Consider the following 26,893-nt stretch of genomic DNA (forward strand, 5'->3'; position numbering starts at 1 on the left):
GAGAGAGTGATTGGCATTGGAATGGGCTGCCCAGGGAGGTGGTGGAGTGGCCCTGGAGGTGTTGAAGCCAAGCCTGGATCTGATCCCATCTTTTAATGCTTTGGTTTTGGTTGTTCCACTTCAGGCACCTTGGCTGAGCCCCGGGGAACTTGCAGCAGCAGCAGCAGCAGCAGCAATAGCAGCAGCAATAGCAGCAGCAGCAGCAATAGCAGCAGCAGCAGCAATAGCAGCAGCAGTAGCAGCAATAGCAGCAATAGCAGCAGCAGCAGCAGCAATAGCAGCAGCAGCAGCAGCAATAGCAGCAGCAATAGCAGCAGCAATAGCAGCAGCAGTAGCAGCAATAGCAGCAATAGCAGCAGCAGCAGCAGCAATAGCAGCAGCAATAGCAGCAGCAGCAGCAATAGCAGCAGCAATAGCAGCAGCAGCAGCAATAGCAGCAGTAGCAGCAGCAGCAGCAGCAGCAATAGCAGCAGCAATAGCAGCAGCAGCAGCAATAGCAGCAGTAGCAGCAGCAGCAGCAGTAGCAGCAGCAGCAGCAATAGCAGCAGCAATAGCAGCAGCAGCAGTAGCAGCAATAGCAGCAGCAGCAGCAGCAATAGCAGCAGCAGCAGCAATAGCAGCAGCAATAGCAGCAGCAGCAGCAATAGCAGCAGTAGCAGCAGCAGCAGCAGCAGTAGCAGCAGCAGCAGCAATAGCAGCAGCAGCAATAGCAGCAGCAGCAGTAGCAGCAATAGCAGCAGCAGCAATAGCAGCAGCAGCAGCAGTAGCAGCAATAGCAGCAGTAGCAGCAGCAGCAGCAGCAGTAGCAGCAGCAGCAGCAATAGCAGCAGCAGCAATAGCAGCAGCAGCAGTAGCAGCAATAGCAGCAGCAGCAGCAGCAATAGCAGCAGCAGCAGCAGCAATAGCAGCAGCAGCAGCAGCAATAGCAGCAGCAATAGCAGCAATAGCAGCAGCAGCAGTAGCAGCAGCAGCAGCAGCAGCAGCAATAGCAGCAGCAGCAGTAGCAGCAATAGCAGCAGCAGCAGCAGCAATAGCAGCAGCAGCAGCAGCAGCAGCAATAGCAGCAGCAGCAATAGCAGCAGCAGCATCCTCATCATCATCATCAGCAGCAGCAGCAGCAGCTCCTCCCCATGGCACCAAGAGCTGCACTTTTGGGGCTGTGACCCTGTCTTGTTTTCAAGCTGCTGCCAGGTCACCTCCTCGGGATGTGGGAAGGCAAATGCAGGGAGCTGGACCTTTCCCGTGGGAGAGGCTCACTTCTGCCACCACCTCCTTGATGGGGACTTACTGAAAGGTCCTTTCAAGAGCTGGCAGGAAGCAGCTGGATGGGCTGGGAGGCAGCTGCAGCCTGTGCTTGGAGACTGAGCTGTGTCACCTGCCCCTGGGTGGGGGTTGGGGAAGGGATTGGGATGTCAGAGCAAAGCTTCTGAGGTGCTTTTGGAGGGAGCATTGGTCCCTTCTGGGGGAAGTTTAGCCTGGAGGAGAGGAGGCTCAGGGCAGAGCTGATTGCTGCCTGCAGCTGCCTGCAGGGAGGCTGTAGCCAGGTGGGGTTGGGCTCTGCTGCCAGGCAGCCAGCAACAGAACAAGGGGACCCAGGCTGAAGATGTGGCAGGGCAGGTCTAGGCTGGATGTTAGGAGGAAGTTGTTGTCAGAGAGAGTGATTGGCATTGGAATGGGCTGCCCAGGGAGGTGGTGGAGTGGCTGTGGCTGGAGGTGTTGCAGCCAAGCCTGGCTGGGGCACTTAGTGCCATGGTCTGGTTGGTTGGGCAGGGCTGGGTGCTAGGTTGGGCTGTTTGAGCTTGGAGCAATCTTCCAACCTGCTTCATTCTGTGATTCTGTGACTCTGTGGGTTTGGGAGGGATAAATTTGGGTGTCAGACTGGGCTGGGATCATAGAATCACAGAATGGGCTGGGTTGGAAGTGACCCTCAAGAGTTTCCAGTTGCAGCCCCCATGCCACAGGCAGGGACACCTCCCACTCAAGGCCTCATCCAACCTGGCCTTGAGCCCTTCCAGGCTTGGAGCCTCCTCAACTTCTCTAGGACAACCTGTTCCAGAGCCATCCCCCCAATCCTGTCACCCTGTGCCAAGCCCCTCCCCAGCTCTCCTCTAGAACACTTCACACACTGGAAGGCTGCTGGAAGGTGGAGCAAAGCTGGAGGTGAGGAGAGTGAGGCTGGGGGTGAGGAGGAAGTTGTTGAGCAGGAGAGTGGTGAGAGGCTGGAATGGGTTGCCCAGGGAGGGGGTTGAGGCCCCATGGCTGGAGGTGTTTGAGGCCAGGCTGGCTGAGGCTGTGTGCAGCCTGCTCTAGGGTAGGGTGTCCCTGGGCATGGCAGGGGGGTTGGCACTGCCTGCTCCTTGTGGTCCCTTCCAACCCTGCCTGATTCTGTGATTCCATGATTCTAGGTCTCCAGATTACTCCTGTGGAGCAATCCCTCTCTTTGCACCACAGCTCTGTGGTCTCCACTGGTGTGGAGGGAGAAACTTCTCCCACCCTGTGGGATATCCTTTTGCAGGTCTTCAGAGACAGCTTCCCCTCCTTGCACAGTGCTCAGGGACATCTCTGAGCCCTGCCAGTGCCACCTGAGCTCTGGTCCTTAGGATGTCCAAGCTCCATCCTCCTTACAACCACCTTCAGCTACCTGTAGACATCAATCAGGTCCCCTCTCAGCCTTCTCCTCTCCAGGCTAAACAGCCCCAAGGCTCTCAATCTCTTCATCATCCAATTCCAACCCCTCTCTGCCATGGGCAGGGACACCCATGGGTGCTCAAGGACTCATCCAGCTTGGTCCTGAACACCTCCCTGGGCAACCTGTGCCAGTGTCTCACCACTCTCAACCTGTGCCAGGGTCTCACCACCCTCAACCTCTGCCAGTCTCTCCCCACCCTCAACCTCTGCCAGTCTCTCCCCACCCTCAACTTCTGCCAGTGTCTCACCACCCTCAACCTGTGCCACTGTCTCCCCACCCTCAACCTGTGCCAAGGTCTCACCACCCTCAACCTCTGCCAGGGTCTCCCCACCCTCAACCTGTGCCAGTCTCTCCCCACCCTCAACCTGTGCCAGTCTCTCCCCACCCTCAACTTCTGCCAGTGTCTCACCACCCTCAACCTGTGCCACTGTCTCCCCACCCTCAACCTCTGCCAAGGTCTCACCACCCTCAACCTCTGCCAGGGTCTCCCCACCCTCAACCTCTGCCAGGGTCTCCCCACCCTCAACCTGTGCCAGTCTCTCCCCACCCTCAACCTCTGCCAGTGTCTCACCACTCTCAACCTGTGCCAGTCTCTCACCACTCTCAACCTGTGCCAGTCTCTCCTCACCCTCAACCTCTGCCAGTCTCTCCCCACCCTCAACCTCTGCCAGTGTCTCACCACCCTCAACCTGTGCCAGTCTCTCCCCACTCTCAACCTCTGCCAGTCTCTCACCACTCTCAACCTGTGCCAGTCTCTCCCCACCCTCAACCTGTGCCAGTCTCTCCCCACTCTCAACCTCTGCCAGTCTCTCACCACTCTCAACCTGTGCCAGTCTCTCCCCACCCTCAACCTGTGCCAGTCTCTCCCCACCCTCACTCCAAAGAACTTCTTCCTCCTCTTCAGTCTAAATCTCCTCCTCTCCCACTTCAAAGCCACTAACCCTCACCCTGACACACCAAAGCCTTGCAAATGCCTCCCAAACCTCTTATCCTTCCCCAGAAAGGGCACCAGAACCCACCCCAAGATGCCAGGGGAAGAGGAGAACTCTGCAGCCAGCTGGCCCCAATCCCCTCCCCCCCTACACCCCCAGCAGTTGGCTCTGCTTAGGCTATTTTCTGCTCGATTAGATTTTGCTCTCTGCTCTGAATTTCTCCAACCCCCTCTGGATCATTTCTCTGCCTTTTGTCCAAGCTCCCCCAAAATTCCCATTATTTACACATTTAATTACAGAGTTGATTGCCTCCTGCTTCTGGCACAGCCTGCCTGCTCTGAGCACAGCCTGCCTGCTCTGAGCACAGCCTGGCTGCCCTGAGCACAGCCTGCCTGCTCCGAGCACAGCCTGCCTGCCCTGAGCACAGCCTGCCTGCTCTGAGCACAGCCTGCCTGCCCTGAGCACAGCCTGCCTGCTCCCAGCACAGCCTGCCTGCTCCCAGCACAGCCTGCCTGCCCTGAGCACAGCCTGCCTGCTCCCAGCACAGCCTGCCTGCTCTGAGCACAGCCTGCCTGCTCCCAGCACAGCCTGCCTGCTCCCAGCACAGCCTGCCTGCTCTGAGCACAGCCTGCCTGCCCTGAGCACAGCCTGCCTGCTCTGAGCACAGCCTGCCTGCTCCCAGCACAGCCTGCCTGCTCCCAGCACAGCCTGCCTGCTCCCAGCACAGCCTGCCTGCTCTGAGCACAGCCTGCCTGCTCTGAGCACAGCCTGCCTGCCCTGAGCACAGCCTGCCTGCTCCCAGCACAGCCTGCCTGCTCTGAGCACAGCCTGCCTGCCCTGAGCACAGCCTGCCTGCCCTGAGCACAGCCTGCCTGCTCTGAGCACAGCCTGCCTGCCCTGAGCACAGTCTGCCTGCTCTGAGCACAGCCTGCCTGCCCTGAGCACAGCCTGCCTGCCCTGAGCACAGCCTGCCTGCTCTGAGCACAGCCTGCCTGCTCCCAGCACAGCCTGCCTGCTCCCAGCACAGCCTGCCTGCCCTGAGCACAGCCTGCCTGCTCCCAGCACAGCCTGCCTGCCCTGAGCACAGCCTGCCTGCTCCCAGCACAGCCTGCCTGCCCTGAGCACAGCCTGCCTGCTCTGAGCACAGCCTGCCTGCTCTGAGCACAGCCTGCCTGCTCTGAGCACAGCCTGCCTGCCCTGAGCACAGCCTGCCTGCTCCCAGCACAGCCTGCCTGCTCTGAGCACAGCCTGCCTGCACTGAGCACAGTCTGCCTGCTCTGAGCACAGCCTGCCTGCCCTGAGCACAGCCTGCCTGCCCTGAGCACAGCCTGCCTGCCCTGAGCACAGCCTGCCTGCCCTGAGCACAGCCTGCCTGCTCTGAGCACAGCCTGCCTGCCCTGAGCACAGCCTGCCTGCTCCCAGCACAGCCTGCCTGCTCTGAGCACAGCCTGCCTGCCCTGAGCACAGCCTGCCTGCTCCCAGCACAGCCTGCCTGCCCTGAGCACAGCCTGCCTGCCCTGAGCACAGCCTGCCTGCTCTGAGCACAGCCTGCCTGCCCTGAGCACAGCCTGCCTGCTCCCAGCACAGCCTGCCTGCCCTGAGCACAGCCTGCCTGCTCCCAGCACAGCCTGCCTGCTCTGAGCACAGCCTGGCTGCTCCAAGCACAGCCTGCCTGCTCAGATTGTCCCCATCTGGGGCAAGGATTAGAAGCAGAGAAGTTTGTGTCCATTGCTCCTTGGCTTCTTGCTGCTGAGCACCAAAAAGAGCCTGGCCCCAGCCCCCCAACCCCTCAGGTGTCTGCACACATTGCTCAGATCTCCTCTCAGCCTCCTCTTCTCCAGGCTAAACAGCCTCAGGGCTCTCAGGCTCTCTCCGCAGGGAAGATGCTCAAGTCCCCGACTCATCCTTGTGGCTCTCTGCTGGTCTCTCCCCAGCAGGTCTCTGTCTCTCCTGAACTGGGGAGCCCAAAACTGGACACAGCAATGCAGCTGTGGTCTCAGCAGGGCAGAGCAGAGGGGGAGCAGAACCTCCCTGGCCCTGCTGGGCACACTGCTCCTGGTGCACCCTAGGATGCAGTCCTCAGGGACATGACTGCTTCTGCGTGGAGATGTCACAGAACCATAGAATGCAGCAGGCTGGAAGAGAGCTCCAAGCTCCCACCCCATTCTTCTGCCCCCACCCCATTCTTCTACCCCCACCCTATTCTTCTGCCCCCTCCCTATTCTTCTGCCCCCTCCCTATTCTTCTGCCCCCACCCCACTCTTCTGCCCCCACCCCACTCTTCTGCCCCCACCCTTCTGCCCCCCACCCCATTCTTCTGCCCCCACCCTATTCTTCTGCCCCCACCCCACTCTTCTGCCCCCACCCTTCTGCCCCCCACCCCATTCTTCTGCCCCCTCCCTATTCTTCTGCCCCCACCCCACTCTTCTGCCCCCACCCTTCTGCCCCCCACCCCATTCTTCTGCCCCCACCCTATTCTTCTGCCCCCACCCCCATCTTCTACCCCCACCCTTCTGCCCCCACCCCAATCTTCTGCCCCTCATCCCACTCTTCTGGCCCCCACCCCATTCTTCTGCCCCTACCCTTCTGCCCCCACCCTTCTGCCCCCACCCCATTCTTCTGCCCCCCACCCCATTCTTCTGCCCCCACCCTTCTGCTCCTCCCCACTCTTCTGCCCCTCACCCCATTCTTCTGCCCCCACCCCACTCTTCTGCCCCCCCACCCTATTTCTTAGCCCCTCACCCCATTCTTCTGCCCCCCACCCCATTCTTCTGCCCTCACCTCACCCTTCTGCCCCCCACCCCACTCTTCTGCCCCCACCCTTTCTTCTGCCCCTCATCCCACTCTTCTGCCCCCCACCCCATTCTTCTGCCCCCCACCCCATTCTTTTGCCCCTCACCCCACTCTTCTGCCCCTCACCCTACTCTTCTGCCCCCCACCCCACTCCTCTGCCCCCCCACCCTATTCCTTAGCCCCTCACCCCATTCTTCTGCCCCCCACCCCATTCTTCTGCCCCCACCTGGACCTGCTGGGGCTGGCTCTTGGCACAGGCTCCTGTGCCTCGGGGGTGGCTTTGTTTGGTTGCATCCTGCCCTGCCACAGCCACTTCCCTCTCTGTGTTTATCTGCTGCTGGAAAATGAGCTGGTTAGGGACGAGATGTTTGCATCTCAGTGGAAACTATGGGATGGCAACCAGCTTGGCCGGATCTCAGCTGCCTTTTGTGTCAACAGACCCACAGGGCTTGCCAGCCCTGTGCCACCAAGAGCAAACCTGGGGCACTCCTAATGATGCCAGCTGAGGGCTTTTAGCTGCTGAGGGCCTGCTGGCTGTGTTTGGCTTTGCCAGGGGCATTCCATCCATTGGCATGGTGACTCCTCCTGAGGGCTGGGAGTGCTGGAGCCAGTGGTTGGCTTCCACCTCTCCTTAGCAGGAGGTGGCAGGGAGTTAGAATCATAGAAACATAGAAGCAAGCAGGTGGGAAGAGAGCTCCAAGCTCACTCAGCCCAACCTAGCCCCCAGCCCTGCCCAACCAACCAGACCATGGCACTCAGTGCCCCAGCCAGGCTTGGCTGCAACACCTCCAGCCACAGCCACTCCACCACCTCCCTGGGCAGCCCATTCCAGTGCCAATCACTCTCTCTGCCAGGAACTTCCTAACAACATCCAGCCTCAACCTGCCCTGCCACAGCTTCAGCCTGGGTCCCCTTCTTCTGTTGCTGGCTGCCTGGCAGCAGAGCCCAACCCCACCTGGCTACAGCCTCCCTGCAGGCAGCTGCAGGCAGCAATCAGCTCTGCCCTGAGCCTCCTCTGCTGCAGGCTGCACCCCCCCAGCTCCCTCAGCCTCTCCTCACAGGGCTCTGCTCCAGGCCCCTCCCCAGCCTTGCTGCCCTTCTCTCAACACCTTCCAGCACCTCAGCAGCTCTCTGCAATGGAGGAGCCCAGAACTGGGCACAGCACTGCAGGGGTGGCCTGAGCAGTGCTGAGCACAGGGGCACAAGAACCTCCCTTGTCCTGCTGCCCACACTGCTCCTGAGCCAGCCCAGGATGCCATTGGCTCTGCTGCCCACACTGCTCCTGAGCCAGCCCAGGATGCCATTGGCTCTGCTGCCCACCTGCATAGGGATAGAGATGGGGATGGGATGGGATAGAGATGGGGATGGGAATGAGAATAGGGATTGGGTTGGCATAGGGATAGGGATGGGGATTGGGATGGGGTTGGAGATAGAAATGGGGATGGGGTTGCCTTAGGGATAAGGATAGGGATGGTGGTAGGGATGGGGTTGGTATAGATATGGGGATGGGAATGAGGATGAGGATGGGGTTGAGCATAGGGATAGGGAGGAGGATGGAAATGGGGATGGGAATGAGGATGGGGATTGGGTTTGGCATAGGAATAGGGATGGGGATTGAGATGGGGTTGGAGATAGAAATGGGGATGGCATTGGCTTAGGAATAGGGTTAGGGATGGGGATGGGGTTGGCATAGAGATTGGGATGGGAATGAGGATGAGGATGGGGTTGAGCATAGGGATAGGGATGGGGATTGGGGTTGGGGATAGAAATGGGGTTGGGTTAGGGATAGGGATAGGAATGAGGATGAGGATGGGATTGAGGACAGGGATTGGGATGAGGTTAGCATAGGGATGGTGATAAGCATAGGGATGAGGATAAGGATGGGGATGGGGATGGAGCTGAGTATGAAGATGGGGATGAGGATGAGGATGAGGATGAGGATGGGCAGCATTGCTTGTCATGCTGGGGTCAGCACAGCCTCTCATGAAGATGATTGAGAGTGGGGATGAAGATAGGGATGGGGATGGGGATAGGGATAGGGATGGGGATGGGGTTAAGGATAAACATGGGGATGGGGATGAGGATAGGGATGGAAATAGGGATGAAGATGGGGATGGAAATGGGGATGGGGGTAGAAATGGGGATGAGGATGGGGAAGGGGTTGGAAATGGGGATGAGGATGAAGATGGGGATGGAAATGGGGATGAGGATGGGGAAGGGCAGTGGTGTCTGGGTTGGCAGAGCCTGCATTCCAGGCAAGGCTTGAAGGAGCCCCACTGCCCCCAGCCCATGGGCATGCAAGTGGCTGGGCACACAGAGGTCAGGGCAAGCATTTACACACAGGTGTGTGCACAGCCACGGCACCACCACAGCTGCTTTGAGCTCTCTGCCCTCCTTTAGTCCCAGCTCCTGCACAGAGCAAGCCAGGGACCACCCCCGCCCCCCCACACTCCCCCTTCCCACAGCCTTCAGCCAGCAGCTTCCAGCCCAGCAGCATCCAAGGATGCAAGACAACTTCATGCCCCCCTCTGGGCTCAGCTGGGTGGTCCCAGGTCCTTGAAGGGAGCAGGTGAGGGGGTGCTGGGCAGTGCCAGCCTGAGGAGTCGTCCCGTCCCCCCCCTCCTTGTGCCGCTCCTCTCAGCCTGCCCTCTGTGTGGGGAGGGGGAGCGGAGGGTGGAGCTTTGCCGGCTCCAGGAGCTGTGCCATTCAGCCTGGCAGAGACAGAGCCCAGCAGCACTGGGCAGGGACAGCCGGGGCTGGGTGGGCACAGGAGCAGGGTCAGGGCCACCGCAGTGCGACTGAGCAGCCGCTGGGGAAAAGGCTCCTGGAGGCAGCCAGGAGCTGGAGAGAAGCAGCGAAGTGTGGGCAGGGAGTGCAGGGTGCTGGGTCCCCCCTGCGGGCTGGGGTCCCACCGTGACCCACACACACACCCACAACACCATGCAGGAGCAGCTGGGCTGGCCCCAGCCCCGCAGAGACTGAGCCTGGGCACCCGCGGAGGGGGCAGCAGAGCTCCAACCATGGGGGGCCCATGGCAGCCCCCCAGCACCTGCAGCCTGCTGCTGCTCACACTCCTGATGCTGCAGGTAAGTGCCCCCCGGGGGGGGGGGAGGCACCGTGGTGGGGAGGGGGTGGGCAGTGACCTCCTGCCTGTGACAGCCACTTTGGGGTCCAGCCAGCCCCTTGGCCGAGGGTCCCCCAGCATGCTCCCAGGTCTGTCCCCAACCCTGTGCCAGTGCCTCCTGCTGCCCGAGCCAGGGGTGACACCGAGGCTGTGCTGGAGGGGAAGGGAAGCAGAGAGAAGGGAATGCTGGAGGCTCTGAGGGTCCATAAGGGAGGTGATGGAATCAGACTCCTCCCCAGAAGGGGAAGCTGAGGCACACCAAGTTCGTGCCCATTGCTCCATGTCCTGCCCCTGGGCACCACTGAGCAGAGTCTGGCCCCAGCCTCTTGCCCCCAGCCTTTAGCTCTTGCTGAGCACTGCTCAGCTGCCCTCTGGGGCTGCTCTTCTGCAGGCTCTCAGCCCCAGGGCTCAGCTTTTGCTCCTCACATTGCTGCTCTGATGTCTCCCATTAACACCCAGCAGCCTGACCAGGAGCAAAACCCATGTGGGCAAACCCCACCCAGCAAGGGAAGGCTCAGACATGCCCCAGGAGGTGGTGTGGGGGGGTGGGGGTAAAATCTCTCATGCCATGAGATGATTTCCATGCTCAGGCTCTCACCTCCCTCCTCTCTGCCTGAGCTTATGGGGTTGGGTCCTCACCTCTGAGCTCAGCTCCTAATTCCATCACCTCCCTGTTTGATCCTTGAAGCATCAAACAGCTTTGGAGGGAGCTGGAAATGATCCTGCTGGTTCCCAGTGCTGTTTGCAAGGCACAGAGCAGAGAGCTAAGGGGCCAAAAGCTTGGTTCTTCAGGATAGGCTCTGCTGGGGCTGGCTGCAGCACAGCTGCTGAGCACTGCTCTGCTCTCTCAGCACCCAGCAGCCTCCTGCCTGCCCTCTCAGAGTCATGGAAAGGGTTGGCTTGGAAGGGACCTCAGAGATCAACCAGTTCCAACCTCCTCTGCCATGGGCAGGGACAGCTCCCATCTAGCCTAGGGTGCTCAGGGTCTCATCCAGCCTGGTCCTGAACACCTCCCTGGCAAACCTGTCCCAGGGTCTTACCACCCTCAACCTGTGCCAGGCTCTCTCCACCCTCCCTCTCCCCTCTCCCAGCTCAAAGCCACTTCCCTCATCCTACCACTCCCATCCCTTACCAAAACTCCCTCCCCAGCTCTCCTGCAGCCCCTTCAGGCACTGGAACGTTGCTCTGAGGTCTCTCTGGAGCCTTCTCTCTCTTCTCCAGGTTGCACAGCCCAAACTCTCCCACTCTGTCCCCATAGAGGAGATGTTTCAACCCTCTGAGCATCTCTGTGACCTCCTCTGGAGCCTCTCCAGCAGCTCCAGGTCCTTCTCTTGGGGTGCCCAGAGCTGGAGGCAGTGCTGTAGATGAGCTTGAGCACTTCTGCAGCTCAGCCTGCATTTCTTGGGGTGCTTCATTTCCCCAGCCCCTCTCAGAGCCAACCCCTGGGCCTGACAGAGCTTTTCCTTCACCAAGTGATCATTTCTTACCCTAAACTATCTGAGCCAAGCTGCTTTTGGCTGGAGATGTGATTAAAAGTAGAGTCCTCCTCAAGCTGGGAGCTGTTCAATGACCTTCTTCTGCTTTCCCTCTTCCCAAGGTGCAAGCAACACATCCTGACTGCTCCATCATCCTCCATTTCCAACAGCAAGAGGCTGAATGTCTGGAGATCATCAGGAGTGAAAGCCAAACAGCAGCCTCCCCTGGACCCCCCAGGCAGCAGGGTGAGTGCCAGCTGCCCACCGAGCCCCCAGCTCCCAGGGCAGGTGGGAGGTTGGCTGAGGAGGGGCTCTGGAAGGAGATCCACACTTGGGAGGGCACAGAGGGCTGCAGAAAAGCAGGCAAAAGGAGAGCAGCTCTGAGGCCAAGTGTAAGGAGCATCCCTGGAGAGCCCTCAGGAAGGCAGAGAGAGGCTGGGTGGGGTAGAGGTGGGCTGGGGGTTGCCAGCAGAGCCTGTGGTGTGCCCAGGTGGGCAGCAGAGCCAATGGCATCCTGGGCTGGCTCAGGAGCAGTGTGGGCAGCAGGACAAGGGAGGTTCTTCTGCCCCTGTGCTCAGCACTGCTCAGGCCACCCCTGGACTGCTGTGTCCAGGTCTGGGCTCCTCCATTGCAGAGAGATGCTGAGGTGCTGGAAGGTGTTGAGAGAAGGGCAGCAAGGCTGGGGAGGGGCCTGGAGCACAGCCCTGTGAGGAGAGGCTGAGGGAGCTGGGGGGGTGCAGCCTGCAGCAGAGGAGGCTCAGGGCAGAGCTCATTGCTGCCTGCAGCTGCCTGCAGGGAGGCTGTAGCCAAGTGGGGTTGGGCTCTGCTGCCAGGCAGCCAGCAACAAAAGAAGGGGACAGAGCCTGAAGCTGTGCCAGGGCAGGTCTAGGCTGGATGTGAGGATGAAGTTGTTGTCAGAGAGAGTGATTGGCATTGGAATGGGCTGCCCAGGGAGGTGGTGGAGTGGCTGTGGCTGGAGGTGTTCAAGAGGAGGTTGCATGAGGCACTCAGTGCCAGGGGTTGGTTGATCAGAAGCTGTTAGGTGCTAGGTTGGACTGGATGATCTCAGAGGTCTTTTCCAGCCTGGTTCATTCTGTGGCTCTGTGACCAGAGGCGGCACCCCCTCAGATTCCTCATGCATGGCAATGCTGGTGTGGTCTGTGCCCCAAGCAGCCCCTCCTGCCACCCTCTCATAGGAGCATACAACCAGTTTGGGTTGGAAATCTCCCCTAAGATCCTTAAATCCAACCAGCAACCCAACACCACCCTGGCCACAGAGCCATGTCCCCAGGGACCATGGCCACGAGTTGCTTGCACACCTCTGGTCCAGCTTGCAGTGATCCTCTGGGTCCAGGCAGGGCTGTGTGTGTAGGTGGCAGGGAGCAGGGGCCAGCAGCAGCAGTGCCACACGGTGAGTGCCACCACTTCTTGCCTTCCTAATCCACTCATTTCCCTGCTAAACACGTTTGAGGCAGCTTCTGGTTTGTTGTTCCTCATGTCTGGGACTTTGAATCCAATTGGAGAACTGGAAACCAGCTCCCAAGTGCTGCTGCTCCTGGAGGACTCTGCTTTTAATCACATCTCCAGCCAAAAGCAGCTTGGCTCAGATAGTTTAGGGTAAGAAATGATCACTTGGTGAAGGAAAAGCTCTGTCAGGCCCAAGGGTTGGGTCTGAGAGGGGCTGGGGAAATGAAGCACCCCAAGAAATGCAGGCTGAGCTGCAGAAGTGCTCAAGCTCATCTACAGCATTGCCCCCAGCTCTGGGCACCCCAAGAGAAGGACCTGGAGCTGCTGGAGAGGGTCCAGAGGAGGTCACAGAGATGCTCAGAGGGTTGAAACATCTCCTCTATGGGGACAGAGTGGGAGAGTTTGGGCTGTGCAACCTGGAGAAGAGAGAGAAGGCTCCAGAGAGACCTCAGAGCAACGTTCCAGTGCCTGAAGGGGCTGCAGGAGAGCTGGGGAGGGAGTTTTGGTAAGGGATGGGAGTGGTAGGATGAGGGAAGTGGCTTTGAGCTGGGAGAGGGGTGAGGGAGAGGGAGGGTGGAGAGAGCCTGGCACAGGTTGAGGGTGGTGAGACCCTGGCACAGGTTTGCCAGGGAGGTGTTCAGGACCAGGCTGGATGCGACCCTGAGCACCCTGGGCTAGATGGGAGCTGTCCCTGCCCATGGCAGAGGAGGTTGGGACTGACTGAGCTTTGAGGTCCCTTCCAACCCTTTCCATCTATGACACACCTGAAGGGTGAGTGCAAAGCAGAAGGGCTCAGGCTCTTTCCAGTGGCAGGATAAAGAGCCATGGAGACAAACTGGTTTAAGTTGGAAGGAACCTTGAAGGTCATCTGGTCCAAATCTCTCCCTCCCCTCCTTCTCCATGGGCACTGTAAAGAGTTTCCTTCCCAATCTCCAGCCTGGAAAGCAGAGAGAACTCATTTAGGTTTGTCTGAGTGCAGCTCCCTGGCTGGGACCAGCTGCAGCTGCAGGTTAATGATGTTCCTCTAGAAGGTTAATCATGGCCAGGGTGCAGGAGAGCTGCCCTGGGAGCACCATGCCCAGGTCTCATCCTAAGTGTGCTGCAGCCCCAAGGCTCTTTGGCTGTGCTCATTTCCAAGGCAACTGGAAAGTCATTTAAAGATGGACTTAGTGCTGCAGGGAGAAGCAAAAGCATCCTGCAGCCTCTTGCTCTGCAGTGAGCCCTGCAGTGAGTCACAGAACCATGGAATCAGGCAGGCTGGAAGAGAGCTCCAAGCTCCTCCAGCCCAACCTAGCACCCAGCCCTGCCCAACCAACCAGACCATGGCACTAAGTGCCCCATCCAGGCTTGGCTGCAACACCTCCAGCCACAGCCACTCCACCACCTCCCTGGGCAGCCCATTCCAGTGCCAATCACTCTCTCTGACAACAACTTCCTAACAACATCCAGCCTAGACCTGCCCTGGCACAGCTTCAGGCTGTGTCCCCTTCTTCTGGCCCTGGCTGCCTGGCAGCAGAGCCCAACCCCACCTGGCTACAGCCTCCCTGCAGGCAGCTGCAGGCAGCAATCAGCTCTGCCCTGAGCCTCCTCTGCTGCAGCCTGCACCCCCCCAGCTCCCTCAGCCTCTCCTCACAGGGCTGTGCTCCAGGCCCCTCCCCAGCCTTGCTGCCCTGCTCTCAACACCTTCCAGCACCTCAACAGCTCTCTGCAATGGAGGAGCCCAGAGCTGGACACAGCACTGCAGGGGTGGCCTGAGCAGTGCTGAGCACAGGGGCACAAGAACCTCCCTTGTCCTGCTGCCCACACTGCTCCTGAGCCAGCCCAGGATGCCATTGGCTCTGCTGCCCACCTGGGCACTGCTGCCTCCTCTGCAGCTCCTCTCTCCCAGCACCCCCAGCTCCCTCTCTGCCTGCCTGCTCTCAGCCACTCAGTCCCCAGCCTGCAGTGCTGCTTGGGGTTGTTGTGGCCAAAGTGCAGAACCCTGCCCTTGGCCTTGTTCAGTCTCATCCCCTTGGCCTCTGCCCACCCATGCAGCCTGGCCAGGTCCCTCTGCAGGGCTCTGCTACTCTCCAACAGCTCCACAGCTGCTCCTAGCTTGGTGCCATCTGCAAACTCACTGCTGCTGGACTCAATCCCCTGCTCCAGATCATCAATAAAGACATTGAACAGGACTGTGCCCAGCACTGATCCCTGGGGCACACCACCGGTGCCAGCTGCCAGCTGGCTGTGGCACCATTCACCACCACTCTCTGGGCCCTGCCTTTCCAGCCAGTTCTTGACCCATATCAGAGTGATCCTGTCCAAGCCAGGAGCTGCCAGCTGTGCCAGGAGCTGCCAGCTGTGCCAGGAGCTGCTTGTGGCAGAGGGTGCCAAAGGCAGAGTGCTGCTTTCTGCTCTTCTCCTTTTGGCATGGAGAGATCCATGGAATGGTTTGAGAGCCATGGAATGGTTTGGGTTGGAAGGGACCTGCAAAGCTCCCCCAGCCCAACCCCCTCTGCACTCAGCAGGGACATCCTGCACTTAGAGCAGGTTGCCCACAGCCCTGTCCAGCCTCAGCTTGAATACCTCCAGGGATGGAGACCAAACCACCTTTCTGGGCAACCTGTTGCAGTGTTTCAGCAACCTCCTGGTGCAGAACTTGTTCCTCACATCCAGTCCAAGTATCCTCTTTCATTCAAAACCATTTCCTCTCATCTCATCCCTTCAGGCCTTTGCAACCTCTCTTCATCCTTCTCATTGCCCCCTCAGCTACTGGCAGGCTGCTGTAAGGTCTCTGCCTGGAGCCTTCTCTTCTCCAGGCTGAACACTTCCAGCTCCCTCAGCCTGTCCCCATAGCAGAGCTGCTCCAAGCCCCTGCTCATATTTGTGCCTCTCCTCTGGACCTGCTCCATCAGCTCCATGTCCTTCCTGTGCTGAGAGCTCCACCAACTTTTGTGTCCTTCCTACACTGAGGACTCCAGAGCTGGGTGCAGTGCTCCAGGTGAGGTCTCAGCAGAGCAGAGCAAGGCTGAGAAGTGCTGAGCTGAGCCATCATGGCTGATGGGTGCAGACAGCCAGCACCAAGCTGCCTTCCTTTAGGTGCCACTGGGAGCTGGAGGTGTTCAGCCTGGAGAAAAGGAGGCTGAGGAGAGACCTTTTGGCTTTCTCCAACCCCCTGAAAGGAGGTTGGAGCCAGGTGGGGGTTGGGTTTTTCAACCAAGGACAAGAGAAAGTGGCCTCAGGTTGGTCCAGGGGAGGTTTAGGTGGGACAGTGGAAGAAACTTCCTGGCTGGAAGGGTTCTCACAGCCTGGCACAGGCTGCCCAGGGAGGTGGCTGAATGCCCACCCCTGGAGGTGTTGAAAAGCTGCAGAGATGTGGTGCTGAGGGCCATGGTTTGGCACCAGCCTGGGCAGAGCTGAAGCCTGGTTGGAGAGGAGGATCTGAGAGGTCTCTTCCAACCAGCATCATTCCATGACTCCACGATAAGTCCCCAGCCTCTCCCTCAGGGTCTCCTCGCAGCACCTCTGGGTCTGATGCAGCCCCAGGAAATTCCAGGTCCCCTCTCACCTTGGGCTGGATGATCTTGGAGGTCTCTTCCATGGCTCTGTTCTATGGTTCTAAAAGGAGCTCTGGGAGCTGGGGGAGGCCACTGCAGAGTGGGGGGGGGGGGGGGGGGGAGGGAGGGGACAGGATGCTGCTGACAGCTGCGTGGGGACAGCACAGCCCTGCAGATCGACTGACTGCTGCTCCCTGCTCCCCCGTTACAGCCTGGGCTGTGCCTGTGTGTCCTTCCCACCAGCACTGACCCTCCTCTCCCTCCCCAGGCTGCCTGACCCACTGGGATGGAGTCAGCTGCTGGTGGGCAGTGCCCATCGGCCAGTCCCGAGCCACCTCCTGCCCTGACGTCCTCCAGGTCTTCAAGAAGTCCAAAGGTGCAGTGCCCTGAAGGCAGCCCCTGGCACCCAGCCCTGCCTGCCTGGGGCCCTGCTGCCTCCTCAGCCCTTCCCCCACCTCATCCCACAGCTCCTGCCCCATCCACCTCCTGCAATCCAAGCAGGGGGTGGGCAAGCCCAAGGCTGTGGGATGCCCATCCCCAGGAAAGGCCCCAGACACCCTCTTACCCCACCCCCCACCCAGCACCAAGGATCTCCTTGGGGGCATCCTCCTCCAACTGGAGGCACCACCAGGACTGGGAGACCCCAAGCTTCTTGGTGCCCCCAAGCTTCTTGGTGCCCCCAAGCTCCTTGGTGCCCCCAAGCTCCTTGGTGCCCTCCTTTCCCCCTCCACACACCAGCCCAATGTTCTTGAGCACTCCAAGCCACACAGATGGGCAATGCAGCACAAGATGGTGATAATGCCAAGGCTGGGGGGGTCTCCTGGGGCTCCTGCAAGAGTGTGAAGGAGAGCACCCAGCTGGGCCCCCCTGGCACCTGAGCACCTCCCTGGCAAGGGAGGGTTGGCAAACATTTGCTTTAGGGCAGAAAAGAGATGAGGAGAAGCTTGATGAAGGGTGAAAAAAAGCCTTTTCTCAGCTCCAATTCCATCCCACTGCCTGCCCTGAGATGTCCTGGCACCAGAGGGCATGGCACCAGGGGGCAGGGGTGTGACCTGCATGGAATGAGGCCACCAGGCTGTGTGGGTGCCAAGCTGCTGTTGGTGCTGGGGTGCAGGCTCCAGCCTGGAGAGCAAGGTGCTGCTGCTGGGCTGGATGTTGTGGGGGTGCTGATGCAGAGGAGGTGCCTGTGGCTCTGGTGAGATCTCTTCTTGTTGCTGCAGCTCTGATCCAGAGGAACTGCACCGAGTCAGGATGGAGCTCTCCCAGCCCCCCCTACCACACTGCCTGCCAGCTGGAGGACAGCAGCAGCAGCAATGACACCGAGGCCAAGGCCAGTTGGACCCCCCAGAGGCATGGGGCACCCTCCCTAGTGTCACCCTACCCCACCCTGACCCATGCTGCTGGGCAATGAAGGTGGTCTGGGGCATACCTGTTGTTGCTGGGGTACCTGTAGGGATCTGAGCTTGGATGGGCACAAGCTCAGCCTGGGCAAGGCTTGGGGCATCAGCCTGTGACCACCCTGCCCAGCACACAGCAGCACTCCCAGTCCATGCTGCCTCACTCTGCTGGTGCTTTCCCTTCCAGAGAGGCTATTTTGTCACCATGAAGGTGCTCTACACCTGTGGCTACTCCACCTCCCTGGCAGCCCTGTTCTTGGCCATTGGCATCTTCTCCTGCTTCAGGTAAGGCTTAGTGCTGGCTGCTCCATGAGATGCAGTTGGAGGAGAGCAGGGGAAGTCGTGAGGAGAGTAAATTCCCTCCCAGAGCAGGCTCCATCCCTCATACAAGAAGGACATTGTGGTGCTGGAGTGGGCAGAGAAGGGCAAGGAAGCTGGGGAGGGGTCTGGAGAACAGGGCTGAGGGAGCTGCAAAAGAGGAGGCTGAGGGAGACCTCTTTGCTCTCTACAGCTCCCTGAAAGAAGGTTGGAGCCAGGTGGGGGTTGGGCTCTTCTCCCAAGGAGAAAGTGATGGGACAAGAGGAAATGGCCTCAAGTTGCCCCAGGGCAGGTTTAGTTTGGCCATGAGGAACAATTTCTTCCCCAGAAGGCTTGTCCAGGCCTGGCCCAGGCTGCCCAGGGCAGTGGTGGAGTTCCCATGCCTGGAGAGGTTCCAGACCCAGGAGAGGTAGAGCTGAGGGATGTGGTTTAGTGATGCTCTGGGTTGACAGTTGGACTTGATGACCTTAAAGGTCTCCTCCAACCTCAGAGGTTCTGTGACTCTCCTTCCCTGTTGCCACCCAGACCTGAAGCCCCCAGGCTGCCCTTTTGAGCTTGGTTTTCACAGACCCTGCTGTGCTACAGGAAGATCTTCCCTGGAGGTGGCTGCAGGATGTGCCCCAGCACACCTCAGCCCCAAGCAGCAGCCTCCAGCCCAGCCCAGCCCTGCCCTTCAGGATTGCAGAGCAGGAAAACCTCCTCCAGGGCTTTGTGCTTGACCATCCCCACCACAGGATCCCCCCTGGGCTGAGGTCCACCCAGGGAAGCAGAGCTGCATCCAGGTGTGGAGCCCTCAGCACAGGAAGGACATGGAGCTGCTGGAGCAGGTGCAGAGGAGGTCATGGAGATGGTCAGGAGCAGCTCTGCTGTGGGGACAGGCTGAGGGTGCTGGGGGTGTGCAGCCTGGAATCAGAGAATGGTTTAGGTTGGAAGGGATCTCAAAGCTCAGCCAGTTCCAACCCTCCTGACATAGGCAGGGACATCTCCTGCTAGAACAGGTCACTCAAAGCTTCATCCAGCCTGGTGCTGAACACCTGCAGGGAGGTTGTGGAGCACAGAAGCACCCAATGTGATCAAAGATCACATTGGGTGCTTCTGTGCTCCACAACCTCCCTGGGCAACCTGTGCCAGAGTCTCACCACCCTCAACCTGTGCCAGGGTCTCACCATCCTCAACCTGTGCCAGGGTCTCACCACCCTGGAGAAGGGAAGGCTCTGGGGAGACCTCATAGCAGTACCTTAAGGGGGGTCCAAGAAGGCTGCAGAGGGACTGTTTGCAGGGACAGGCTGAGGGCAGTGGCTTCAAACTAGAGCAGAGCAGACTGAGATTGGATGTGAGGAACAAGTTCTGGCACCAAGAGGCTGCTGGAACACTGCAGCAGGTTGCCCAGGGAGGTGTTTGAGGTCCCATCCCTGGAGGTACCCAAGGTGAGGCTGGACAGGGCTGTGGGCAAGCTGCTCTAGTGGAGGAAGTCCCTGCAGAGTGCAGGGGCTTGGACTGGGTGAGCTTTGCTGGTCCCTTCCAGCCCAGCCCCTTCTGTGATTCTAAGATGCTGAAGAGGAAGCTTCTCCTCTTCTCTGCTCCCCCTGTTACCCCCTCCCCGGGCACAGTGTGTCTCTTCCACCCCCAGGAGGCTGCACTGCACCAGGAACTCCATCCACGTCCACTTCTTCACCTCCTTCATCCTGCGTGGGGTTGCTGTGCTCATCAAGGATGCTGTCCTCTTCTCTGATGACTCCACTGACCACTGCACCATGTCCACGGTGAGCAGCTGAGCCCTGGCACCCTGCAGGGACCAAGGGCTGGGCTGGGTGGGGCTGGGTGGGGCTGGGTGGGGCTGGCTGCTTTGGAGGCAGATGTAGCTCCTGCAAAGAGGCCACGGAGCTGGGGAGCAAAGGCTGGCTGGGGGGGGGGACACAGGAGGTTCGTGAGAGGATCTCCTTCTGGAGTCATTGAATCATGGAAGGAAGCAGGTTGGAAGAGAGCTCCAAGCTCAGCCATCCTCCTCCTCCTCCTCCTCCTCCTCCTCCTCCTTTTCCCTCTCTTCCTCCTCCTCCTTTTCCCTCTCTTCCTCCTCCTCCTTTTCCCTCTCTTCCTCCTCCTCCTTTTCCCTCTCTTCCTCCTCCTCCTCCTCTTCCCCCTTTTCCTCTCTCTCCTCTCCTCTCTCTCCTCTTCTTCCTCCCTCTCCTCCTTGTCCTCCTCCTCCTCCCTCTCCTCCTCTTCCTCCCTCTTCTCTCTCTCCTCCTCTTCCTCCTCCTCCCCCTCCTCCTCCTCCTCCTCTCTCTCTTCATCCTCCTCCCCATCCTCTCTCTCCTGCTCTTCCTGCCTCTCCTTCTCTTCCCCTCCCTCTCCTCCTCCTCCTCCTCTTCCTCCTTTTCCTCTCTCTCCTCTCCTCTCTCTCCTCTTCTTCCTCCCTCTCCTCCTTGCCCTCCTCCTCCTCCCTCTCCTCCTCTTCCTCCCTCTTCTCTCTCTCCTCCTCTTCCTCCTCCTCCCCCCCCCCCCTCCTCCTCCTCCTCCTCCTCCTCCTCCTCCTCCTCTCTCTCTTCATCCTCCTCCCCATCCTCTCTCTCCTGCTATTCCTCCCTCTCCTCCTCCTCTTCTCCTCCCTCTCCTCCTCCTCCTTCCTCTTCTCCTCCCTCTTCTCCTTCTCCTCATCCTCCTCCTCTTCCTCCCTCTCCTCTCTCTCATCCTCCTCCTCTTCCTTCTCCTCCTCCCTCTCATCCTCCTCCTCCTCTTCCTCCCTCTCCTCTCTCTCCTCCTTCTCCTCCCAGGTGAACTGCAAAGCAGCCATCACCTTCTTCCAGTACTCAGTCCTGGCCAACTTCTACTGGCTGCTGGTGGAGGGTCTGTACCTGCAGACGCTGCTGCTGCTCACCTTCACCTCCGACAGGAGGTACCTCTGGTGGTACATCCTCATCGGCTGGGGTGAGTGTGGGGGCCCTCAGCACATCACCCCTCCCCTGCAGTGAGGTCCCATACCACAGACTGGAGGGTGAGGACCACTTTGGGGATCACCTGGACCTCACTGAGCCAGAGAACCTTCCAGGTTGGGAAAGACTTTTAAGGTCATTGAGTCCAGCTGCTAAATCTTGGACTTGCTGCTCTGAGGTCTGCCTGGGCAAAGGTCCCCAGGGATGATGCTCCCCAGAGCTGCTCTCAGCATCTCCCTGCATGGCTCCTGGTCCATGGCCTGGTCCTTGTCCCCATGGCATGTGTGCCAGATCACCTCCTTGCTAACACCAGCCAAAGAGTCTCCACAGCAGCAGCTGCTGAGCCATCCTGAACAGAGGCAGCTCCTTGCTTCTGCCCACATCCACCCGGGGCTGCAAACACCCATCCTGGCTGCACAGCTTAGGTGTAAGAGCACACAGAGGGGGCAGGAGGGTGGCCAGGAGGTGGCACCTCAGCTTCAGTGGGCACCACCTTTCAGAACCTGGAGGCTGCCAGGCTGTGACCTTCCTGCCTCTTCCAGAGCCCCACGCGTGCCCCAGGCACGGGGAGGAGGGGTGGAAGGGAGGTGTGGGGACAGCTCAGCCCCCCAGGGTGGCTCCACAGCCCTGCCTGGCTCCTGTCCCTGCAGGTGTGCCCATGCTGACAGTCTGCACGTGGGTGCTCACCAGGCTGCAGTATGACAACCACGGGTAAGACCAGCCCTCCCCTCACCTCCCCCCGGGCCACCTCTGCCACCTGTGCCCCATGCATGCCCCAGGGGACAAACCTCCAGCCCAAGAGGCTCAGGGAGGAGCAGAGGTGGAGCAGTTCTTTGTTCAAAGCCTGCTCCTGTTTTCTGAGGGGGGGAGGTCAAAGAACTCCTTTGCTAATCACAGTATCACAGCATCACAGTATGACAGCATCACAGTATCACAGTATCACAGCATCACAGCATCACAGTATCACAGCATCACAGCATCACAGTATCACAGTACCACAGCATCACAGTATGACAGTACCACAGCATCACAGTATCACAGTATGACAGTATCACAGTATCACAGCATCACAGTATCACAGTATCACAGTTTCACAGTATCCCAGTATCATCAGGGCTGGAAGAGACCTCACAGCTCATCAAGTCCAACCCTTTAGCACAGAGCTCAAGGCCAGACCATGGCACCAAGTGCCACGTCCAGTCCTGCCTTGAACAGCTCCAGGGACGGCGACTCCACCACCTCCCCGGGCAGCCCATTCCAGTGTCCAATGACTCTCTCAGGGAAGAACTTTCTCCTCACCTCCAGCCTAAATCTCCCCTGGCACAGCCTGAGGCTGTGTCCTCTCCTTCTGGTGCTGGCCACCTGAGAGAAGAGAGCAACCTCCTCCTGGCCACAACCTCCCCTCAGGTAGTTGCAGACAGCAATAAGGTCTCCCCTGAGCCTCCTCTTCTCCAGGCTAACCAATCCCAGCTCCCTCAGCCTCTCCTCGTAGGGCTGTGCTCAAGGCCTCTCCCCAGCCTCGTTGCCCTTCTCTGGACACACTCAAGCATCTCAATGTCCCTCCTAAACTGGGGGGCCCAGAACTGAACACAGCACTCAAGGTGTGGTGAGGCAAGAACAAGTGGGTGGCAGAGCCACTTCTCCTCTGCCATAGGTGCTGGGATGACCAGAGCAGCCTGTACTGGTGGCTGATCAAAGCTCCCATCCTCCTGGCCATATTTGTGAGTATGGCCCCTGAGCATCCTGGCCCTAGAGCTGGGGCTCCATCCTCACGGATGAGGAGACCCAAGCAGAGGTCTGTGCAGTGCCTGAGGCAGAGCTTCCTCTGGCAGGTGAACTTCCTCATCTTCCTCAACGTCACCAGGATGCTGGCACAGAAGATCTGGTCCCCAGACATCAGCAAAAGCTACAAGCAGCAGTACATGTAAGGGCCAGCTCGGGCAGGGGGCAGCTCACCTCAGCCTGATTGCTGGAGGGGGGGAGGGGGGCCAGGGCAGCAGGACCCCTTGCCTGGGGGAGCAGAGAGGAGGATCATCCTCAGAGCCTCCAAGCCTGGCTCCAGGAGAGCTGGGGAGGGCCTTGTTAGGATGTCAGGTGGTGATAGGACTGGGGGGGAGTGGAGGAAAACTGGAAGTGGGCAGAGCCAGATTGGAGGTGAGGAAAAAGTTGTTCCGCATGAGGGTGGTGAGAGCCTGGCACAGGTTGCCCAGGGAGGTGGTGCAAGCCTCATCCCTGGAGGCTTTTAAGGGGCTCTGAGCCACCTGATCTAGTGAGAGCTGTCCCTGCCCATGGCAGGGGGGGTTGGAGCTGGATGAGCCTTCAGATCCCTTGCAGCCCTGGCAGCTCCTGGGGTGGGTGGCACCGAGGCTTGTCCCTCTGCCCCAGCAGCAGAAGCTAAGGCAGCCTCCTCCTCCTCCCCAGTCTGGGAGGTCCACGTGGCACAGGCTGAAAGCCTCATCCCTGGAAGTCTTTAAGGCCAGGCTGGATGTGGCTCTGAGCAACCTGCTGAGGTGTGAGGTGTCCCTGCCCATGGCAGAGGGCTTGGAGCTGGCTGACCTTTGGGCTCCCTTCCAGCCCTGGCAGTTCTCTGAGGCTGTGAATCTTGGACCAAAGGTTGGACCCCATGGGCCTTGGGGCATTCTGTGAACCTGGGGGGACCCTGAGCAACCTGCTGAGGTGTGAGGTGTCCCTGCCCATGGCAGGGGGCTTGGAGCTGGCTGACCCTTGGGCTCCCTCCCAGCCCAGACCCTTCTGCCATCCCAAGACCTGCCTTGCTCGGAAAACCTCTCTGGGTTAAGCCCAAGCTGCTGGGAAGGGCTGGTGGGGCAGGAGGCAGGGCAAGCTCCTGCAGCCAGGCCCCTGCTGATGGCAGCACTGCCCACAGGAGGCTGACCAAGTCCACGCTGCTGCTGATCCCCCTCTTCGGGGTGCACTATGTGGTGTTCGCGCTCCTCCCGGAGCAGGTCGCCGTGGCCCCGCGCCTCTACTTCGAGCTGGTCCTCGGCTCCTACCAGGTACAGCCCCGGGGCAAAGGAGTGCCAAAGTCCTCATCTGCCCAACCTGCCCCTTCCCAGGAGCCCCCAGGATGTGGTGTCTTTGAGGAGAGGGCTGCCCTCTGCCCCACCTATGCCCCAGAGCCTCAGGACAAAGGCTGGTGGTGAGACCAGGCTGAGAGGAGACCTCCTGGGCTGGCTGCAGCTCCCTGAAAGGACCTGGTGGAGAGGCTGTTGGCAGCCCCCAGGCTACAGCAGGGAGGTGGCAGGAAAGGTGGAGGCTGGCAGGGATCCCCCACTGCTGGGGATCCGCCCAGGACAACCCCCCTGCCAGAGCAGGAGCATCCCATCTAGCTCAGGTCACAGAGGAATGCACCCAGACAGGCCTGGAAAGGCTCCAGAGAAGGAGACTCCACAACCTCTCTGCAGAGCCTGTTCCAGTGCTCTGTGGCTCTGATGTCCCTCCTGTGCTGAGGACTCCAGAGCCACCTCCAGCACTGCAGGGGAGAGCTCAGAGAGCAGAGCAGAGAGGCAGAATCTCTTCCATGCCTCTGATGCCCTCACTGCTGGGGATCAGCCCAGGACACAGAGGTGAGACCCAATGCTGAGCTAGCAAGGGACCTCCAGTCAGGCTCTGAACATCACAGCTGCAGCCCTCCTGGGGCTGGACTCCACTTGGGTCCAACCTAAACCTCCCAAGAAGAGAGGACAATCCTGGCTGTGGATGTAAGAGAGTTGCCAGCTGGGGAAATGGAGCCCTTGCAGCCCCCAGGCTGCAGCAGGGAGGTGGCAGGAAAGGTGGTGGCTGGCAGGGACCCCCCCAGAGGTGCTGCTGCTTGTGCTCAGCAGGGACCAACCTGCCTGCAGCACCCTGGGCAAGGGGTTGCCAGCTGAGAGCTGCTGATTCTCCTACTCCCTGCCCCATCCAGCCACACCAATGCCCAGGGCAGCCAGGCTGGGCACGCTGGGCACTCACACTGCCCACAGCTGCTGGAGCCAGGGCAGAGGAGGGCAGGGAAGCTGGCAAGGGCCTGGAGAGTAGATCTGATGAGGAGCAACTGAGGGAGCTGGGGATGGGTAGAGTGAGGAAGAGGAGGCTGAGGGCAGACCTCAGCATTGTCTGCTCCTGAAAGGAGGTTGTGGAGAGGTTGGTGCTGGGCTCTGCTCACAGGCAATCAGGGTCAGAACAAGAGGGAATGGCCTCAAGCTGCCACTGGGGAGGCTCAGACTGGACAGCAGGAAGCCTTTGCCCCAGCAAGAGTGGTCAGGCACTGGAATGAGCTGCCCAGGGAGGTGCTGGAGTCACCAAAGTCGTTTGGATGTGGTGCTTGGGGCTATGGCTTGGGGTGAGCCTTGCAGAGCAGGGCTGTGGCTTGGGCTTGGTGCTCCTGAGGGCCTCTTCCCACTGGCATGTTCCTGTGAAACCTGCCCTGGGAGGCTGCTGAAGGAGGCAGCAGAGCATGGGAGAGAAGCAGAGGATGGGGTTGGGTGGAAAAGACCTTTGAGGTCATCAAGTCCAACCCTGCTCTCGCTCTGCCAAGGCTGGTGCCAAGCCCTGGCCCTCAGCACCACATCTCTGTGGCTTGTGAACTGCTCATGGATGGGCATCCAGCCACCTCCCTGGGCAGCCTGTGCCAGGCTCTGAGAACCCTTTCAGTGAAGAAGCTTCTTCTAGTGTCCACTCCAGCCCCAGGGAGCAGTCAGGAGGAGCTGGGGTCAGGTTCAGGACCACCCCCAGGAAGCAGTCAGGAGGAGCTGGGGTCAGGTTCAGGACCACTCCTAGGGAGCTGTCAGGAGGAGCTGGGGTCAGGTTCAGGACCACCCCTGGGAGCAGTCAGGAGGAGCTGGGGTCAGGTTCAGGACCAACCCCAGGGAGCAGTCAGGAGGAGCTGGGGTCAGGTTCAGGACCACCCCCAGGAAGCAGTCAGGAGGAGCTGGGGTCAGGTTCAGGACCAACCCCAGGGAGCAGTCAGGAGGAGCTGGGGTCAGGTTCAGGACCACTCCTAGGGAGCTGTCAGGAGGAGCTGGGGTCAGGTTCAGGACCACTCCTAGGGAGCTGTCAGGAGGAGCTGGGGTCAGGTTCAGGACCACCCCCAGGGAGCTGTCAGGAGGAGCTGGGGTCAGGTTCAGGACCACCCCCGGGGAGCTGTCAGGAGGAGCTGGGGTCAGGTTCAGGACCAACCCCAGGGAGCAGTCAGGAGGAGCTGGGGTCAGGTTCAGGACCACCCCCGGGGAGCTGTCAGGAGGAGCTGGGGTCAGGTTCAGGACCACCCCCGGGGAGCTGTCAGGAGGAGCTGGGGTCAGGTTCAGGACCACCCCCAGGGAGCAGTCAGGAGGAGCTGGGGTCAGGTTCAGGACCACCCCCGGGGAGCTGTCAGGAGGAGCTGGGGTCAGGTTCAGGACCACCCCCAGGGAGCTGTCAGGAGGAGCTGGGGTCAGGTTCAGGACCACCCCCAGGGAGCTGTCAGGAGGAGCTGGGGCCAGGCTCAGACCACCCCCAGGAGGGTTAACCTTCCCAGCAGGCTGCAGCTGAGCATGGAGGTTCCATCCCCTTCCCTCTGTCTGTCCTCCCCAGGGCTTCCTGGTGGCTCTGCTGTACTGCTTCCTGAACGGGGAGGTGAGTGCCCCCCCAGCCCCACAGGTGGGCACCCAAAGGTGCCCTCAATGAGCATTGCTTTGCACCCAACCATGCCTGTCTGCACCCTCTTGCACCCCAAACGCCTGGGGGAGCCCTGGGTGCAGCTGCTTGCCCTTGTGCCTGCTCCTGGTGGCAGCCCTGGGTGCCAGCACTGCTCTGTGGTGTTGGTGCAGGTGCAGGCAGAGGTGAAGAGGAGCTGGGGTAAGTGGCAGGCGTCCATGGAGAGCAATGCCTTCAACCTGGCAACTCAGGACTTCACAGCATGAGCAGGACAGCGCTAGGAGGGGTGGCAATGCCCCCTCGGGGGGTGCTGGAGGGGGTGCAGCTCCTCAGCTCTGCTCCCAGCAGCTCAATAAAAAGCGTTTGCACAGCATCACAGTGTCACAGCATCATCAGGGCTGGAAGAGACCTCACAGCTCATCAAGTCCAACCCTTTAGCACAGAGCTCAAGGCCAGACCATGGCACCAAGTGCCACGTCCAGTCCTGCCTTGAACAGCTCCAGGGACGGCGACTCCACCACCTCCCCGGGCAGCCCATTCCAGTGGCCAATGACTCTCTCAGGGAAGAACTTTCTCCTCACCTCCAGCCTAAATCTCCCCT

At 59.9% G+C, this 26,893-nt stretch overlaps 1 protein-coding gene across 3 annotated transcripts; it reads left to right on the top strand.

Moving 5' to 3' along the window:
• The first annotated feature begins 9,156 nt into the window (after nucleotides 1-9,156).
• LOC135191674 (vasoactive intestinal polypeptide receptor 1-like) lies at nucleotides 9,157-26,665 on the top strand. 3 transcript variants are annotated; one of them, XM_064174196.1, is made up of 13 exons: nucleotides 9,157-9,500; nucleotides 11,136-11,259; nucleotides 16,285-16,392; nucleotides 17,237-17,346; nucleotides 17,601-17,698; nucleotides 19,362-19,494; nucleotides 20,503-20,656; nucleotides 21,312-21,372; nucleotides 22,316-22,382; nucleotides 22,494-22,585; nucleotides 23,546-23,675; nucleotides 26,230-26,295; nucleotides 26,385-26,665. In XM_064174196.1, the coding sequence occupies exons 1-13, from the start codon at nucleotides 9,435-9,437 to the stop codon at nucleotides 26,556-26,558; spliced, it is 1,383 nt and encodes a 460-aa protein (XP_064030266.1). In that variant the 5' UTR covers nucleotides 9,157-9,434; the 3' UTR covers nucleotides 26,559-26,665. The 3 variants fall into 3 exon arrangements, with proteins under 3 accessions (XP_064030266.1, XP_064030265.1, XP_064030264.1); XM_064174195.1 differs by having other exon boundaries at nucleotides 26,230-26,271; nucleotides 26,466-26,665; XM_064174194.1 differs by lacking the exon at nucleotides 23,546-23,675 and having other exon boundaries at nucleotides 9,365-9,500; nucleotides 26,230-26,271; nucleotides 26,466-26,553.
• Nucleotides 26,666-26,893: the final 228 nt, after the last annotated feature.

This window comes from Pogoniulus pusillus, chromosome 40 (assembly GCF_015220805.1).
Source record: "Pogoniulus pusillus isolate bPogPus1 chromosome 40, bPogPus1.pri, whole genome shotgun sequence".
Lineage (NCBI taxonomy): Eukaryota > Metazoa > Chordata > Aves > Piciformes > Lybiidae > Pogoniulus > Pogoniulus pusillus.